Source organism: Pygocentrus nattereri, chromosome 1, assembly GCF_015220715.1.
Source record: "Pygocentrus nattereri isolate fPygNat1 chromosome 1, fPygNat1.pri, whole genome shotgun sequence".
In the NCBI taxonomy this organism is placed as follows: domain Eukaryota; kingdom Metazoa; phylum Chordata; class Actinopteri; order Characiformes; family Serrasalmidae; genus Pygocentrus; species Pygocentrus nattereri.
This window is the reverse complement of record NC_051211.1, coordinates 41,127,237-41,147,276: the sequence shown is the minus strand read 5'-3', so window position 1 is coordinate 41,147,276 and position 20,040 is coordinate 41,127,237. Positions and strand designations below refer to the sequence as shown.

General features: G+C 41.1%; 1 protein-coding gene across 4 annotated transcripts in view; it reads left to right on the top strand.

The window, feature by feature from the left end:
* dock4b (dedicator of cytokinesis 4b) overlaps positions 1-20,040 on the top strand; it is a 164,196-nt gene that overhangs the window by 36,867 nt on the left and 107,289 nt on the right. For all 4 annotated transcript variants that reach the window (XM_017694007.2, XM_017694006.2, XM_017694009.2 and 1 more), the window contains exons 2-4: positions 14,806-14,889; positions 18,101-18,141; positions 18,728-18,783. In XM_017694007.2, coding sequence (XP_017549496.1) covers positions 14,806-14,889; positions 18,101-18,141; positions 18,728-18,783 — 181 coding nt within the window. The remainder of the gene's footprint in view (positions 1-14,805; positions 14,890-18,100; positions 18,142-18,727; positions 18,784-20,040) is intronic.

The following is a 20,040-nucleotide window of genomic DNA, read 5'->3' as shown; positions in this document are numbered from 1 at the left end:
CCACTCTGAATGAATCCACCCAATACCCACTTTGAATGAATCCAACCAATGACCACTCTGAATGAATCCACCCATTACCTGCTCTGAATGAATCCAACCAATGTCCACTGAATGAATCCACTCAATGGCCACTCTGAATGAATCCAGCCAGTGACCACTCTGAATGAATCCAACCAATGACCACTCTGAATGAATCCACCCATTACCTGCTCTGAATGAATCCAACCAATGTCCACTGAATGAATCCACCCAATGACCACTCTGAATGAATCCAGCCAATGACCACTCTGAATGAATCCACCCAATACCCGCTCTGAATGAATCCAACCAATGACCACTCTGATTGAGTCCACCCAGTGACCTCTTTAAATGAATCCACCCAACGGCCTCTATCTGACATCAGTAACCTGTCGTTTTATCTGCTTGAATCATCTGCCTTTTATTTTTAAGAGAACATTGTTTTGTACAGAAAATGTGTCAAATGATTCAATTCTTCACCCCACTTTATTGTCAGGTTTACTGCCATTCAGCCAGATTTTGGAAACATGCTTTGGAAATGTACTTCGGTAAACTCAAACCTCCCTACCTAACATAAGTCTAACTAGCTAGTTTAACTCTAATTAGCAATATTAATCAACAGACACTGTTAGCTAGCTAAATGGGTGCAAATATATGCCTTTAGAGTACATTTAGCAACAGTCAGTCAATTAGCATAGCAGGACACTAAATCTCATATGGTGTGATGTCAAAGGCTGTCAAAACTCAGGAGAAACGCATTTGCATGGAACAGGACTACTGTAAGAACAAAGGTTTGGTTTAGCTTCCTCAGTCGTAACAAATTTAGGTTGTCTATCTACACAAAGTCGATTAGTTACCTCTATGACAGAATAATATAAATTACTTCACAGCATAAATAATGGCATAATTTATCATTTAGGCTGCTTTTTAAAGTAAAACAAAATTGAAACAAATCTATTCACAAAGCTAAAACATCACGTATGGTAAAAAAAAAAAAGTTGAGATTGAAGTGGCATTGGGCATGGTGACCTTAGGCTTGTGTTCGTCGTTTTCTATTGGCAGTGCTTTTTCTATAGAGCTTATACAAGCTGCACAATTGAACACCTGCATCAGCAGTACGAGCACCTTAAAGAAGGTCTGTCTGGGCTCCCGAGTGGTGCAACTGTCTGAGCTTTGGCCCTATCATCAGGAGATGGCGAGTTCGATCCCTGGTGATGCTACAGCCATCTGTAGCTGGGGGTCCAAGAGAGCACAACTGGCCTCGCTCTCTCTGGGTGGGTAGGATGGCCCCTCCTTTTCCCCCCATCACTCAACGCGAACTGGCGATTGGCACTTTCCTCCGAGTGTGTTCAGCTGTCCAATGACGTTGCGTGAGCGGTCTCGGAGGAAGCCTGTGCTAGCCTTCACCCTCCTAGCATTGATAGCATCATGTGATTGGGGGAATCCTAACTAGCAGGTGGAATTGGAGACAGCTAAATTGGGGAGAAAATTGGGTAAAAAAACAAACAAACAAACAAAAAAAAGTGTACTTTACATACACATTATCTGTGCTTTGGCCTATAGACGTCACTTAAAATCTTTCTTGGAGTATAAGATGATACTAAAGATCATCCATCTGCTGTCCATTAAATGCTTTATTGTGGCATTATGTGGATTCACACTCTTATACATATCCTATATAGACCCCACATATATAGGAGGTGTGGGGGTAAAGAGAAAGAGAGAGAGAGAGAAAGAGAGAGATCACAGCAGCAGATTAGTGTGCACAATGAGGTGAAGTGGGTAGCTTAGGAAGTCTGACCCATATTCCTATTTAATCTGAGTCATGTATGCTTTACGCTGCTTTGCCAACCGTCTGTTAACTCACTGCTCTCTCTCGGGCTTTCCAATGTATTTTCTGGCTCAGTTGCAATCCTCCTGAGGAACAGAGATTAGGCACGTAGATGATAAGGAGAAAGGGAGAGAAAGAAATGGACTAAAAGGGGAAAGAGAGACAGAAGAAATACAGAAATAAAGAAAAGCATGAAAATGTAACAGGCAGGTGAAATAGGGCCTCGTGATATGGACAGACTTCATTATTGCAGTTGCATTGACATTTTAAGATATGCTTTGCAATATATTAACACACAAGTTAACCCCAAAGATAAAAGTCTAAGGGGGTCAGATCGGGAGACCTTGGGGGCCATTCAACTGGCCCACAACGACCAATCCACTTTGGAAGCTGGCACGTTCCCTGAGTTTTTCCAGCAAGATGGTGCACCACCACATTATGGGTGTCAGGTCCAAGCATTCCTGGATGAACAGTTTCCTGGAAAGTGGATTGGTCATCGTGGCCCCCAAAGTCTCCCGATCTGACCCCCTTAGACTTTTATCTTTGGGGTCATCTGAAGGCAATTGTCTATGCTGTGAAGATACGTGATGTGCAGCACCTGAAACTACGGATACTGGAAGCCTGTGCTAGCATTTCTTCTGTGGTGTTGCTATCAGTGTGTGAAGAGTGGGAGAAGAGGGTTGATTGACAATCCAACACAATGGGCAGCACTTTGAAGACATTTTATAAGTGGTCTGAAACCTGTAAATAACTCATGAAAGAATAAAGTTAAAACCAAGCACACCATTGTTTTTCTTGTGAAATCCTCAATACGTTTGATGTGTCACACGACCCTCTTCCCATTGAAAAAACTAAAGTTGGATCCAAAATGGCTGACTTCAAAATGTCCGCCATGGTCACCACCCATCTTGAAAAGTTTCCCCCCTCCCATAAACTAATGTGCCACAAACAGGACGTTAATATCACCAACCATTCCCATTTTATTTGGGTGTATCCATATAAATGGCCCACCCTGTGTGTATGTGTGTGTATATATATATACACACACACACACACACACACACACACACATTTTCAAAGTCACTTCTCCCTCAGGATCGCAGGGGGGTGCTGGAGCCTATCCCAGCAGTCGTCAGGCGAAAGGGAGGATACACCCCAGAACCCACGCAGACACAGGGAGAACATGCAAACTCCACAAAGAAAGGACTGTGGTTGCTGGCCGGGGACTCAAACCCAGGCCCTTCTTGCTATGAGGCGACAGCGCTACCCACCGGTTCTTTTGGTTTTCAGCCAGATGTGTCTTGAATTACAGTTTTAGTTTCGGCAGAGGTTTTTCATATTTGTGTGTCACTAGTGACAGCAAATAAAAACCTTCGCACATGTATAAACTTTGCGTACACACTGGATCACACTGCCTCACCTCCATGCCATCCCCTCTGAGACGTATGTACGTGAGAAGACGAATCCACTCATTCCTCAACTCTTCCTCTGGCTTTCACTGATATATTTCTGACCTTTATATATCGGTTTCAGATGGCAGCCAGGCACTTCGGTAGTCAGACACTAAATTTATTTCCTCCTCTCTGATGTAGTGCCTGAGAAGAGCAATTCTTTGAAAGCCGTGAAAAGTACAGGCTCAGTAAATACTGCACAAATAGAGGCTTTTGCTGAAAAGGCCCTGCTCTCTCTCTCTCTCTCTCTCTGGTGAAAAATGCAGGCACAGGACAGGTGAAATGAGAGATTGGTGTTATGGAGCTGCTCTCTGCCTGCTGATAAAGGGTGAGTGTAGAGTTATAGGCTGTTGTCTGGGTGCTTTGAGGTTGCTCTGAAACCTGTGACTGGCGGACAGGCTCTGATGATTGTGAATGCTGTGTGCGTTTGTGTGTGTATATGTGTTCTGGGCAGCAATGGAGTGCTCATCCTTTTCTGGAGGCCAGGGCAACACCTCAAACTCTTCCTTATGTTCCTCAAACCATTTCCGAACAAGGTGTGCAGTGTGGAAGGGCACATTATCCTGCTGAAAGAGGCCACCGTTGTTGGGGAATACCTCTGCCATGAATGGGTATAACTGGTCCACAGCAATGTTTAGGTAGGTGGCACATATCAAATTAGCATCCAAATGATGCTCAGACCCCGGGTTTCCTAGCAGTATGTTGCCCACAGTGCATCCTGGTGGTATCACCTCCCCAGGTAAATGGTGAACACATACTCAGCCTTTCATGTAATGTTAAAAAAAGGACATATTGGATCAGGCGACCTTCTTCCATTCCTTCAAGGTCCAGTTCCTAAGCTTGCATGCCCAGTGAAGGTGATTTTGGCAGTGGACAGGGTTAGCATGAGCAGTGGACTATGTGACGTGACACATTCCTTCCGTAACTGTTGTTAAAAAATGTTATGACTTGTGACACTATAGGCTTTCTGTCAGACAGGATGGGATATCCTTGGTTGCCCTTCTGCGTCAATAAGCCTTGGGTGCCCAGCACCCTGTCACTGGTCTGTGATTTGTCTCTCCTTGGACCACTTGTGGTAATCACTTAAGCCTGCCCATTTCTCCTGCAACATAATGACCAGGAGAACCAAGTGTTCGCTTATTGTCTAACGCATCACAGACCTTGACTTGAGCTTGTTATGAGATGGCCAACGTTATAATCAGCATTATTTGCATCATCTGAGAGTGGTCATAGTCAGAGGTGCAATGATTAATCGACTTAGTCAACTAAAGTCTACGACCAAATTCGTCGAACATAAGAGAGCATTTCTAAAGAGTTGCAGACAGTTTTCTGTTTACCTTGAGTTCTCTACTAACATCTGCCACCACTCACAGTTTCCAGAGGTAGTTCTATGCAAACATACTGGGCAGCTGGACGGAGGGTTACCACTGAAATGAAATGTTTACACACAATCGCTCAAATTTTGGTTCAACAGTGCTTGCCAAATCTGAACACAACTCATGTTTATGGCTGGAGATAGTGTTGCTCATAGATATACATGTTAGTCATAATGTTTTGGCTTATTGGTGTATACGCATATACAAAACTATAATTACATGCATGTAATGAAGAAAAAAGACTTTGTTAATCACAGTTATTTGTGTAAAAATGAATACCCAGCTAAAGTTGTATTATTGCGACACGTGTATTTGGAATATATCGTTTTTCATCTGATTTGCCATTGTGATGATTGTAATTTTGCTAGTGTGTTGTATCTGTTCCAGCTTGCTCGCAAACATCAGAAACTGAAATATAATGTTATATTATTGTGTATCGTAAAAACGCCTTCATGTATGGCAATACATTTTTACCATATCATCCACCCCTACTTATGACATGCGTTCTTTTGAACAGTTGCTATTTTAAAATTCCTGCCCTCACTGATTTATTTCTGTGGAGTCATGCTTTTAGCATGCACAGCACTGGGCTGCGAAAACTGCACTTTGTGTGGAACTTTGTGTTCTTGTTTCCCGCAAGCTTCAAGGCCGCATGAACAAAATCCTACAAATACAAGCAGCGTGGGCTGTGTGTTGCACTGCCCTTGACTGTGGCTAAGAGTATTTTAGAATGAAGAATGTACTCAGTGAGGAATGGCTAAAGAATGCAGCTCTCTGTCAGCACACAGAGTCTTTATGAGTCCTACACATTGTCATTGACTGCCTTTTGCTCGCTGTCCATGACTTTGTCTTGTGGCAGGGCTAATGAATGATTCCCCCAGTGATGGCTCCATTGGCGCAGCCGTATCCAGTGTCGTGCCAAAACAGCCTCAAGCTCCTGTTAAAAAAACTCCCAGATGAATCGCTGGTTTGTGAGCCTGGCAGTACATTCAGATTCGTGCATCATAAAGCTCATGTTACATAAATGGCCTTCAGTGTGGTTGAGGTTAACAGGATTGAAATATCAGTGGGCTGAGATGCAAATTCTCCAGATTGCTGAGAGGAGAACGCAGAAGCAGCAGGATTTTACTTTGCATGAGGAGGAATCCATCGCATCCCACATCTAATACCGTTTACCGACAATTAATTGTTTAGCAACTTAGAATCTGCGGAGCTGGAAGAGAATTCCCAAATGCTGCATTATTCATCCGTCCTTGTATGTTGCGGAATGGTGGTGGAAGTGTGTACTCCAAAATAAGGTGTTAATAATTCATGGCCACTCTCTGGCAAGAGGCTCATCAATTCTCCCTTCGGCCGCTGCATATTTACATATTAATGAGCCGATGAATATTTAATGAGACGGAAGGCAGATCATTAACGAGGGTCGATGTCAGTTCACAAATCAGAGGGAGGGGCGAGTTTGCTTTTAATAAGGTTAAAAGCACAATTAAGGGACTGTTTGGGCTCAGTCGCAGGGACGCTGGATTGTATTGTTTTGGAAAAGAGCGCATGCGTGCGAGTTTTTCAATTTGCTTTAGGGCCCGGCCAACTTGGAGGGTTTGTTACTGACGCTGATTCTGTGGAGCTAAAGCAACCATTAACAGATAATAATGGTCAGTATAATTTTATATGACCAAAAATGAAACAAACTCCATTAATTTTTTATTAAACAGTTCTTTATTTACTGATTTGATTATGACTGTTAATCAAAACAGCAGAAACTCACAATCTCAATGTTTTGCTCAAAATCTTACATAATATAAATATGAAACAAGGTGCTTGTGAATAACCATATTCGTTACACCGTTTCATCAGTGAAACCGTAGCGTCGAGGATGAAGTCAGACGCGTGCGGAAAGTAGAACAAGGGAACCTTTAATAAACCAGACGTAACCTTAGCTCAGAGTCGGAACAGACTTCGGTCAAAACCAAAACAATCCGAAGGAAGAGACACAAAATCAAAGTCCAGAAAACGGTCTAAAAGGTCAGAACACGGAGATCTCTCACAGGCAGAATATCCACAGGGAAATAGCAAAAGAGTAAACGGTAAACAGGCAAACAGATCATAAACGATAAGGCGTAGAAACACATGAAACGTTCAGTATGTGAACCTGTGTTATGCCCGGGCTTATAAGCTAAAGCTAACAGCTAAACACAGGTGAACCACATTAGTATTCCTGAGAGTGAGATCTGTTATTGGAGCGTGCAGGCAGGTCAGAGTTGGCAGGAGACATGTGACTTCCTGGAGGAGTCTGGGTGATGTAGTCCAAGGAATATGTGACAGAAACCTGTGTTTGTATTTGTGAGTAAGTAGTTATTATATATAATAATATAATATAGTAATAATATATGATATGTTAATAATATATAATATAGTTAGAATACTTTGCTACTCTGAAACGCATGTATCTTAATGTGAGCCTGTTACCAAGGACATGTTGTTAAGGAGGTGAAGGCAGAGAACATGTTTTTTGTTGCTAAACAAGCTAGACGGATGTTAGATCCAGGCATAGTAAAAACATATTTTTCTGAGAAGATAACATGGTATATCATCCTCTGAAGAGGAAAAACAGCTGCAGAAGATGACGAGTCTCCATCAGCATCCATCATACTGATTAGCTGTAACTTTAGCTTATCTTTAGCTTATGCTACTCCTCTGACATGAAAACAATATATTGGACTTTGTCCACCAGCTCTGGGGAAATCAACAGTTAGAAATGAGTCAAAGGCTTTGTTCATACAGCAGGTAAAAGTGGCCCAAATCAGATCTTTTTCTTCATATGTGGCACAGATGTTGACACAGTGTTGTCTGTGTGTCAGTATGAACAACATAAAATGTGCTGAATCTGACATTTACCATTCTGATTTGAGACGCTCTCATATGTGGTACTGAAATCCAATACGTATCCAGTCTGATGCAGTGCAACTCAGTCTGAACAGCCAGATCAGAATTCATACAACTTTTACGTCAAACCAACTCGATATTTGTCATAATCTGGGATGATGTTTCTGGACAAAAACTTTAGAAGAGACTTATCCAAAACCTGTCCATGTTTGAAGAGATTTTGGAAGAAGTGGCCAAATGTGGCCATAAGAGAGCGAGGCTGCAGCGTCAAAGAAAAGTTAGAAGTCTGAAAGCAAAGTTTAAAGAATTCAAGGACATGAACCAAAGGCCGCGTCCTTTTTGCAGTGAGCTTGAACACTTTCTGGGAGATGAGCCCAGCTGTCAGTCAGTAAAGCTTCACGATGGCACCTGTGATGCTGGTGAAGATGAAACTGAGTCATGATTATTTACCTCTGGATGAGTGCACCACGTGAAGCTTTGTTCTTTTGCGCATGCGAGTAGGTTTAGGTGCGTGATCTGGTCAGACTGATGTTGCATACAGGTCACATTTAAAAGAGTTACAAATGTGGCAAAATGAATAAAATACAGACATTTTAACAAAGCAACCCAGCGTCATCTGAACACTCTGCGCTCACCTCTAACAGAGTACAATAAACACATCAAACATCAGTTTAATATCAGTCAAATCGATACATTTGTACAACACCAAAAACTTTGTAAACAATTATTTTCTAATGGTGATATCAACACTCTGCATCCATACTTGTTATTAATGAATGGGTTCTTACGTAATTAGCTTTGGCCAATTTGTGACAGTGAGCTGTCTAGTGTGCTCGTCTCTGTATAGCTATGAAGTTTTATATCGGTCTATGCTGGATGGCTCAGCAGAAGGAGCTGAAAGTGAGTGTGATACACACGTTGCCTAGGCCCGTCCTGTGGGCTAAGAGGCTAAAGCTCATCATCCTGTTCACTGTAGCATGCTGTCAAGAGCTTAGACAAACCAACTGTAGCATCAGGGCTTCCACACAGCTTCAGCTCTGAGAGGCATCCGTAAACCAGGTCCAGAGCTAATCCACACAAACAGCTTTCAGGTTTCTCTCCGTCTCTCTGTGTTGCTTTCTCTCTCTGTCTTTCTCCGACAGTGGAAGGCGTAATGGCCCACTGAGTTTTAAACACACTCTCTGTCTCTGCTTCTGACACCCCGTCTCTCTTATTTATTGACTACAGAGTCTATTAGAGTGATTTGTTTACTCTGTAAATGTTTTGTAGGCTTTGATGAATGCACTTTAGTAAAGGTTTATGACATATGTCAGTGGTCGAGTTATAATCATGAATTTTTATTGGTCAATTCTGATTTTGTTTACAGATACAAATGTTTGGGTGCTTGTGGTGAAATTACATGCTTTTTTGGTTTTCTAAATAAAAAATAAGTTAACACATCCTATACCGAGCATACTTTTGCACATTTTAATGCACAAGTACTGTTTATTTTATGAAAATTAATACGTTGACAAAAAATTTAACATGAAATGTAGCCTATGCAGAATTTAACATGCATTTTATGTGTTTTTTAATGTGTTGAACTGGGTAAATAAATAGATTGTGTACAAAAATTTGCAGACGAATGGCATATTTGAGTTCCCTGTAGAGAATATGTTAACTTACTTTCACTTAGAACATCATGCATGTAAATTGCATTAATTTTTAGCCAGTTTTTAATAGCTAGTTTGTTTCTGCGTTTTTATAATACCTAAAGCTCACACTTTGTGAGCTAACTGAATATGCATTGAACACACTATTACCAGTGTTTCTGTTAGCCAACAAAGTTGCAACGTTATTTCTTTAAGAGGCCGAACTGGCATTTAAAGTTATTGAACAAAAAGTATATAAACAGCATGAATCAGATAAAGTGGTACACTGAAAATAAGAGACAACTTGCTGTTTAGCACAGTACATCAGGCCTGGTTATGCTACATTTTTGTATAAGTGTAACAGTAGCATTCAGATACAGTGTAAGTGCGCTTACCTAACTGTTTTTTACCCTGTAAAATAAAAAAACACAGATCTGCTAAAATGAAATTAATACATTTCACTCATTTTTTAATTGTGTACCTGGAGCAAAAATGGCCTGATTCTGATCCTGCACCTGTACTGGTAGTAGTAGTATAGGCCTATTTTTATTTATTGTTTTTTCTCCCAATTTAGTCGTTTGCAAATCCACCTACTTTCACAGCGCTAGGATGCTGAAGGCTAGCACGGGCTTCCTCCGTGACCTGTGAAGGGCCACCGCATCTTTTTGAGCTGCCCCTCACATAATGTCATTGGACAGCCAAGCACGCTCTGAGGAAAGCACCAATGTCTGCTAACAGACATCTGTGTGATGGAGGGAAGAGGGGGCCATCCCACCCCCACAGATAGCGAGGTCAATTGTGCTCTCTCGTACTCCTTCCTGGCCATGGGATGGAATTCACGATAGGGTCAACGCTTAGATTAGTTGCGCCACTTGGGCGCCCAGGGCACATTGTGCAGGTGGACCTTGGTGCATCACCAGTGCAACACATAGAAACATTCCACTGCTGTATTGAAGTGAGAATTCTCCACCCAAATAATATATGGTCAGCAGTTTTGCTATGGTGGTCCCTTTTAATTCATGGATGGGGCACAGGGCTGAACAGCAGCAAATGGGCTACAAGCATTACTTGTAAACCTGCAAAGTGCGTCTGTCTGATAGATACTTCTGCTGAAATGGCAAATGAGTGTTTTTGTAAGCTATGTATTTTTAAACCAGCAACTCCATGTACAGTAATAGAATGGCAACACACACACTACACTAATACACACAGAGAGCAGAGGTAAGGAGTGCACTATTCTGAGTGAGTTTAGTGTTGCGTATGTATTCCTGAGACTGAGGGATCAAAGTCTGAGCCGCCAGCAGTTTACTGGAGTTTAAGAGGTCAACAGGTGATTTAAACTCTAAAAGTTCTGTTGGGGTATGTTTCTGTCCAGCACTCCAAATTGACTTTTTGAGCACCTGCTTGTGCCAGTAGGCATTTGTGAGAGTGTGAAATTAATGAAGTAGCACAGAGTCAGCGGGCGAGCAAGAGTGGCCTCATTCTTCTCTAATGCTGTTTCACTACAGGAAGCCTGTGAGGCAGGACAGATGTAGATCTGGACAGAGGACTTTCAGTTTCACACTCAGACACATCTCTCTATCTCTATCCCCCCCCCCCCCCTTCTTTCCCCTCTGTCTCTATTTCTCTCTTTCTCTCTCTCTCTCTCTCTCTCTCTCTCTCTCTCTCTCTCTCTCTCTCTCTATCTCTCTCTCTCTCTCTCTCTCTCTCTCTCTCTCTCTCTCTCTCTTGCTCTCTCTCAGTTCTATTGAATAGTAGGCCAGTGGCGACTATTAAACACGTGTCACGTCAGATCAGCTCTGGCTGAGTGCTGGCCCAGTGGTGGCAGGCTACAGGTTCACGGTCAGTCAGATGGAAATGGAGGTCCTGTGTGACGACCACAGCAGCGAGCAAATGAGGACATGCTAACCGCCGTTGAGAGCTTTTTAGCCGAGCATATGTGCTTGTGTGTACTGTTCTGCTTGTGTGTTTCCATACTGAGTTTAATATGATATTGAGAGCCGGCATCTGGTGCAGGAAAAGTGGTGCGTTAAATTGGCTTGATTCAAATGTGTACATCCCATGAATAATATATACATATAATACATGAAGACATTTTCACAATACCCAATATGTAGTGCCACCTTTTAAAATGCTGTCAAAACTATGATTGAAATGATTTTCTTTAGTAAATAACTAATTCTAAATATATATTTTAGTGGAATATGCAAGGGTTAGTGTTCATTATGCGAAGAAATTCACATGAAGTAATTGCGTGAAGTAATTTAATGATATCATATCATCTTTTCATCCACTTCTAAACACAGTGCTTCTGCTTTTTCAGTGTGCATTTTGTGAATTTGTCTGCGTTTCTTTTGCTGTATCTTACCTTTCTTGTTGCTCACTGATTTTTGTCCTTCTATATGTGCGCTGCATACCCTTCTATCTTTCCTCACTTCCCCTGGGGAAATGAAGGAAAAAAATCCCATTGTGAGAGCACCTTTCATGCCGATCCTGTTAGCAGGCAGACAGCAGCTGGGATATGGATTACCAGGAAGGAATTGAGCCCTGTCAAAATATGAACTTCCAGCTGAATAATTTAGCATGCAGGTGCTGTAAATGAGCTTGTATAATTAATGCATTGGACCTACTTTACGTTTCTAAATTTCTAAGTGAAGTTGAGGGGTTTCCTCTGTGTTATGAACTCAGACCATATATCCCTAACCCTTATCATAAATCTGTTTTACTCATGCACATTTATTCCTTGTTCTGTTGTATTTGTAAAATATCCTTCATGTGGGGGCAGTCAGAGGCTGGAGGTTAGGGAACCAGACATGTGACTGGACTGTTGACAGTTTGAACTCCCCTGAGCCGACAGTATGTGACTGAGGTGCCCTTGAGCAAGACACCTAACCCCCCAACTGCTCCCTGGGCACTGCAGATAGGGCTGCCCACTGCTCTGGGCAAGTGTGCGCACTGTCCCCTAGTGTGTGTTCACTAGTGTGTATGTGGTGTTTCACTTCACTGATGGGTTAAATGCGGAAGTGAAATTTTCACCATTGTGGGACTAATAAGGGTCACTTAATCTAATCTTAATCTAATAAACTGTTGTTCCATTATTTTGTGTCTTTTTTTACTCAGTTTTATTTCTCCACTTTAGTCCTTGCCAATTTCCACTCAAAACTACCACTAAAACGGCTGCTTTGTACAGCTTAAGATGTTTGGAGGAGAACAGTAACTTCCTGTTCTGTTATGTCAGCTAACAGACGGCCATGTTCGGCCGTGTGAGTGATGGGGGCAGGGAGGGCTGTCCCACCTACCCTGAGAGAGAGTAGGCTGACTATGCCATCAAACTTGTGAGCTCTTAAAGATTAGGCAAATGATTGGATGGTTATGTCAGGGGAGCCCACATTTGATAGTTGTGCAGTTTTCACAGTTACCGATAGGCTAGTAGGCTTAAGAGAGGTCTAAACTATCAGTTATAATGCTTACTTCACTGTGTAGAAACATTTTCACACTAGTAGAACTAAGATTATAGAGAGTATCCCTACGTTTGACAGTAGAAAAGATTATTTCAAAGAAGTCACATCTGTGCTGTGATATAATATTGCTTAGTAAAGGCACAAGACCTCTTCTTTCTTTTCCAATACAAATCAGAATCTAAAACCTAATGATGTTTTAAATGAAGACGAAAGAATGAAAACAGTAGTTTATCATGCTAAGAATACAACCTACAAACTATACAAATACCCTACTATTCCACAGGTAGAAATACACAGTTAACAACATCACATCACACAATGTGAGCGTGATATTTCAGGATAGATGTGTTCCCGGATTGGATCAGATGCAGCATTTTCTTCTGATATCAACTTAGTGCCGATACCTGCTATTGTGTCAGTAGAATTTGTAGTATTCCAAAGCTTTTTCATTCTTCCATATCATGAAAGTTATAGCGTGATGGACTGGACTGTGCTGACCGTAAGTAAAAAGGACAGAGAGAGAGAAAGAGAAAAGAGAGAGAAAAGACAGGCACAAGGACAGAGTATGGTTTTCTAAAGTTAAAGCTGAGGGATGTACTTGGTTTGACTTGTCGCTCAGAAATATCCAGTGAATTCAGTGTTTCCTGGGGCTAGGACACACAAATAAGAGTTTATTTATTCAGAGGACAAAAAAAAGCAAGTTGTTCCTGTCAGGAGAGCAGCCTAAGTGAATTTGACTTGTGTGAGAGAGAGAGAGAGAGAGAGAGAGAGAGAGAGAGAGAGAGAAAGAGAGAGAGAGAGAGCATTTGGAGGTGCACTTCGGTTCCATTTCAGTGAAGTCTCTTCAGAAGATGAGATAAAATTAAAATTCGCTCGTGTGGGTCTATTTCAGAGCAGATTTTCCAGCTGAACCAAAGTCTCTTTTTCTCAATTCTCAATTTACAATACACAAAATCCATACAAGTTGAAATGGAACTAACTGCAACTGTGATCTAGACTGGTTTCTATCTTTACCTAAATCCGCATCTCACAGAGACTGAAACGTTCCCAATTAGGTCAAACCCACAGTGCAGGTATGGCAGATTGGGCCATGCCCCATAAAAGAGGGCTGCGCTCCAAAAAGCTGTCCCTGCATAGTAATTTGTGGCAGGTAAAGTAACCCGATTAAACGCTTTGGGCCCACGATCCCCTCTGAGTGGAACAGAGCAAGCTGTGCTATCCATAGCCTTCACAGGCTGTTTGAACAAAAGGTGCTGATTACTTTAGACTCCCTTCATCTCTCTCTCTATCTCTCTCTCTCTCTTTCTATTTTTCTCTCTCTCTGATCTCAAGTCTGCATTGTTTTTGTTTTGTTTTTATACATTCTTTGTTCTTTCTTATTTGGTCCTTTTCATTTAGTGCTTGGCCATAATTTGTCAGTACTGGTCTGTTAATGTCTCATTGTAATATTGATTTTCAGGTACGGGTGATGTTGCACCCAGCTTTATATCATTAATCACATTCTGTTCCATAAAATGGATGAGCAGGTTCCTCTTTCAAAGATGAAAGCTTTAAGTGGTGGTGGTAGTTGTGTTGCCCTACCAGGTCTTGCATGGTTGTTGGGAGTCCCATCTTCTCTTGACCCATCTTTCTATCTTTCTTTCTATCTGTCTTAATCTTTTTTTCCAAAAAATGCAGTTTTGGAAACTCATTTTTATTAACTGTAAATTGTAATTATTCAAACAGACAATATATTTGGGAAATACTGTAGTACTGAATTTCAGTGCCATTTAGCACATTCAGCACTATGCCATTCAGCACTGTCTCTCATATCCTTCCATTAGTTAAGAGAGGAGCTAATTGGCTAATTGAATAAGACCTTTCTCAATTTTTTCAGAGTGCCAGGTTTACACTCAGCCTCCTTACATATACAGGATCTCTCAGTGTAGTGTACATGGAAATCAAAGCATGCACTTCTGAACTTTCCTTACTCCTCTCTCAGGCCCCAGAATGGTCGGGCGGCCTTGCCCATGTGAATAGTGAACCCTCAGCATACAAGACGCTGTGTATCTCTCCAGCAGGTTTATTGAGTTCACGGCAACCTGGTTTTCTGTGGGAGTGGGATGATTTATGAGCTGTTTGTTTACCTTCCCTGTGTGTGTTTTTGCTTTGCAGTGTTAGCCAGTTTTCGGGGGACTGTGCAGAATGGCCTGCCTCTGGAGATCGGCGACACGGTGCAGATCCTGGAGAAATGTGAAGGTAAAGCAGTGCTACAATCTCAGCTTAGTGCTACATCAAAGGGTCCATGCTGGAGGTCTGAGGCAAATCGCTGAACGATACAGGCAAAATGTAAAGGCTTTCTATAGCTGCATTTTGTCACCCCAGTATGCCCGTAGGGTCCAAGACCACATTGAAAATCTGTGATTTTTTCCCTTAAAACCTGGAAATAAAGAAAAGATTATGAAAAGTAAAGTGAAGAAATATTCAAGATTCTGCACTATTTTTAGATCAATGTTCAAATTGAGGCATTTCTCAGATTTATCAGTATGCTCACAAATACTGTGTGTACATGCACACCAATGGTTCACTGTTAGTTTAAGACTTGCTAGTGTAAATTGGATATGGACGTGTGGTTTTTATAAAAAATGATCTGTACTTACTGGATCATGTGAATGAATTGATTCATCAAAGCACCTGTCTGGAACATGAGGTTGGTCAGGATACTCACAGCATGGTTTGGTAGAGACTCTATTTGTGTATTTGTGTGTTACTACCTTCTGCAGTATGATTATTACAAGCTGATTATTGTTTAAAATTATATATTGTCCAGCCTTGGCTTCTGTCCCCAGCATGAGGCATATTCTATGCTAATTTCTATAATCTGTTAGTTATTTCTTTTAGTGCTGGTGTTTCCCTTTCTTGCCTTTGTCCATTGCTCTTGCGTGAACACACACACACACACACACACATACACACACTGAAAACAGACTTCACATGTAGTGTGTGACCTGAGCTCATCTCAGACGTTCCTCATGTTTCCTGTTTCCACTCTTTGAAGGCACACTCCTCCATGCTCTGAGTGCGCACACGTCTAGGTTTCCTGTTTTCGAGTGATAGAAAGCTGCCTGTTGGTTGGAGCTCAACCACCACGATTAGGAGAGGAAATATCTCTCAGTAAATGTGTCGATTTGATATAAACTACAATGAGGGGATTACCAGGCTTGCCACATGTTCTTCACACGTCCTTGTTTATTGTAGTGAGTGTTTCATTCCAGTATACTGTAATTCTGTGATTTGTTTAGCAGACATATGTAGGTGCTTCATGAAGGGATTGTATATTTTGTGTAAATTTAGTGTATTATGGTAAACAGCTATTTTGAAGGAGCTGGCAGCTCAATTGCTGAGACTTAAAATGTGAGTAGCCACATTTACATGCAGCCTAATAACCCATTAATAATCAAACTAATAACTCAATCGGAATAGAATACGTCCATTTAAAAACCTCAATCAGAATACTCTAGTCCAGTTGAGGCCATTTGGAATATATTTTCTATCCGATTGAACAAGCTGTGGGTAATCCTGTAAATAATCCGTTAAATAGGAGAATAATAGCCATGTAAACGCCTGTATCCGATTACATTTTCAACCGGTGCATCACATCATAGCGAAAGTTTGTGAAGCTCAACATGCCGGGAGCAGAAACTGTTCTGCAGAGGAGATGCCGCTTCCTTTATAAGTACATGTGAAGTACGTTTTTCTGAGTCTGACATCATTTTAAAACAAATACACAAGCACGTCAACTGGAAACTCATTTCCCTCAGAGTGGACCTCCTGTGATGTTCGCTATTATAGTAATGTTTACTCTAAGTGGTATTCCACACATGCACATCATTTTGCATCAGATAACTTGTAGTGAGCATGTAAACGAAGATTTTCATCAGATTGTTGAATAGAGTGAGCATATAAACACCTCAGTCCAAATTGGAATGTATTCAATCGGATTGGCAAAAATCATCACATGTAAACATAGCCAGTGATCCTAAAGATTTGTTATTTGACCATCATTAAACAGATCCAAATCAGATTTGGAAAAATAAAAATATCCTGAAAAAATATTTTAGATAAAAACTTAACTACTTCTGTCTGATTGGGATTGTGTTGGCATTTTAAATTGCATGGTGACAGTGTTGTGGCCATGGCAACGTAACTTCATGACAGCATGCTTTTTTAAAGCTTTTATTTTCTGGCAGAGTTTGAATCTGTGTATAATATGGGGATATGGGTGTAAAGTTACTTTCATCCATGAGTGATTACTGTGGTAGTAAGGGTTAGCACCTAACACAAGTAGTAATGTGGCTGATCATTCTAACACTATTAGCATTTCACTGCTGTCGTGAATAGTAGCCTTGTATTTTGTTGTTTTTCAGTTTTTGACATAATTTGAATATACCTGTTACCCTTTACATTGCTTGTTAATTTCATTATGAATAGACCAAAAGAATTGTCCAAAAATGGCTTGGAAAAAGGCTGGTTCCATTGATTTACATTAAGAGTAAAGAAGGTTTTTTTCCTTCTCCTGTGTAGTTTTCATTTTGGCGATAAAAGGTTTTCTTCCGACAGCAGCGATTTGCTAAAGTATAGTACAGTGGTTAGGTTACAGTGATAACTGACATATGTTCCTTGAACAATTTATAGTATATAAATTATGCCTTAAACTATGCTGAAAAAACTTTTAATTTACTTGCCTGGCAGCTCTGACATCTAGTGACAGTAGAGTGAGAGAGAAAGAAGGATCAGTTTTGTCAGCAAGCTGCTCTCCAAAGCCCAGTTTTGCTTGTGTTACAATTGTGGAACTGCTTTTAACGTAAGCATGTGTTTATTAAAGCTCTACAGTGTTTACTATGAACTACTTCTACTGTGGAGTTGCTGTTTTGGTGATTTTTTTTCCAACATTGATGATTTGCCAGGTATGAGGTAGAAAAGTGATGCATTGTCCTTTTAAGGTGGCAGAGAGACTGCAAACAGTGGTGTGTATGTGATATACAGTGAATGTTAACCTTGTGAACTCTGTTCATCACTCACTCACTCAGCTGTCTCTGCACTAAGCAGGCTCCAGTCACTGGCTGCCTTGGCATTTAGCAGAACCATCACTTAACAATGGCCTTTCTGATAAAGAGGGCAGTGCAGGTCAAGCTGGACATTACAAACACACAATTTCACCCAGAGAATGTGAACTAAGAAGACACTCTTATAAAATCACACACACACACACACACACACGCACACACACACACACACACACACACACACACACACACACCACTGCTCTATACTCTCAGTTGTTTAAATTTCCATATGTCCCATTGTGTGATGGTGCTCTTTAGCAGAGAATGGCTGTGCAGTGAAAGAGATACAGCTGGCTGTTGAGATGAAAGTAAGAGTAAGAGATGTGAATGTTTTGTCTCTGCAGGCTGGTACAGAGGCTTCGTCCTTAAGAACCCAAATGCCAAGGTAAGCCCGAGAGAGACTCTTTATTTTCCATACAGACTGACTGACTGTGTCTGGATGCTATTTCTAGATCTGCAAATATCTGTTAACACATGCAGTGTAGACACATCTCTCTCTCTCTCTCTCTCTCTTTCTTTCTGTGTGTGTGTGTGTGTGTGTGTGTGTGTGTGTGTCCCCAACCCTCATGCCTGTTACTTTTTCCCTTCTCTCTTAACTCTCCCCTTTCTGTTTGTCTGTCTGTCTCGGTCTCCCACTCTCCTCTTTCTCCTCTTGCAGAACAGTCACATGTATTTCACAAGTGTAAAGTGCAAAAAAGTGTTTAAAAGTTATTATATTTTTCATATGTGAACGTTTTCTCATATGTAAAACTCTCTCTCGCTCTTTATTTATCTCTCTAGTTCAGTGTGAGTTATAAAATAGTAAAAGTCAGTCTTAACAATGCTGCACACACATTAAGTGTCTCATCAACACTGCATTCAGTAGACTGTCTTAATCATTGACATTGCTTACTTGCTGCTTTAACCCCCTTATCTCTCTTGCTATCTCTCTCTTTCCTCTCTGTCTCTCTCGTTTTTGTTCTGTTTTGCAGGGGATTTTCCCATGCAGCTACATTCATTTGAAAAATGCTCATATTAAGAACAAAGGGTGAGTAAAGTGTCCCAGCCAAGGAGGGAAACTCCTTAATTAAATCTGTCACAGCTCCCACTCTTACATAAACCTTGAATAAACATTTAATGAATGTCACAGGCCCAAACAAAGGCAATGTGTCACTCTGCTGCTTCTCAGGGGCTGAATTTGCTTCTTGTTTCTATTTGGTAAATAGGGGTCAGTGGAAAATGATCTCTTACTGTTAGATTTTTAGTGTTAAAGTCATCCTTTTTACACTGTGATATGATGTCCTCAAATTTTACAACAAAGACACCTAACCCCCAACTGCTCCCCGGGCGCTGCGGATTGGGCTGTCTACCGCTCCGGGCAAGTGTGCTCACTGCCCCCTAGTGTGTGTGTGCTCACTAGAGTGTATGTGGTGTTTCACTTCATGGATGGGTTAAATGCTGAGGTGAAATTTCCCTGTTGTGGGACTAATAAGGGTCACTTAATCTTCTGTAGTAGTGGAAGCCCTGAGTAGTAGAGCTGGCCCGAGTAACATGTTACACTAAAACAGGAAACAGTGGTAGCTCCATGCGAGAGCTCTAAAGAAGTCACTGTAAAACTGCTACAGTCTAAAATATATTTTAATATGTCAGTTACAAGCTTCACATAAACAGTGAACTGTCTTTTACCATCTCCAGATGTCCATGTTTAATCTAGAACAGCCAAAAATGTTCATGTGAATCGCTGTTAGCTTAGCGCTAACATACTTATAAAATCCCATAAGGGTGCTAAGAGAAATGAGCATTTTCATTTTATTAGTGTCCAACAATATAAAAGTACAATGTTTTATAGTATTGTTACCCCCAAGTGTCATTATGTTTACAAGAGATATGCTTTTCCTCCCTGCTTTCAATTTTGTGGTAAAGAGAAACCAATATTTCTAGAAGGGGGGAAGAAAAAGAATGAATCTGATCCAATCCTGTCCTGAAATATTCTTCATTTATGGCATTTGGCTGACGCTCTTATCCAGAGCGCCTTACAATTTGATCGTTTTACACAGGCAGGCCAAGGCGGCGTTAGGAGTCTTGCCCAAGGACTCTTATTGGTATAGTGTAGGGTGTTTGCCCAGGTGGGGATTGAACCCCAGTCTACAGTGTAGAAGGCAGAGGTGTTAACCACTACACTATCCCAACCACGGCATTCATCCCAACCAACCATTCTTCTTGTGGGGTAATAGTGTTTTAATAGTTTGAGTGTGATGACCTACTTATAGGTGTTCGTCTTAAAGGGGCCATGTTATGGAAAAAT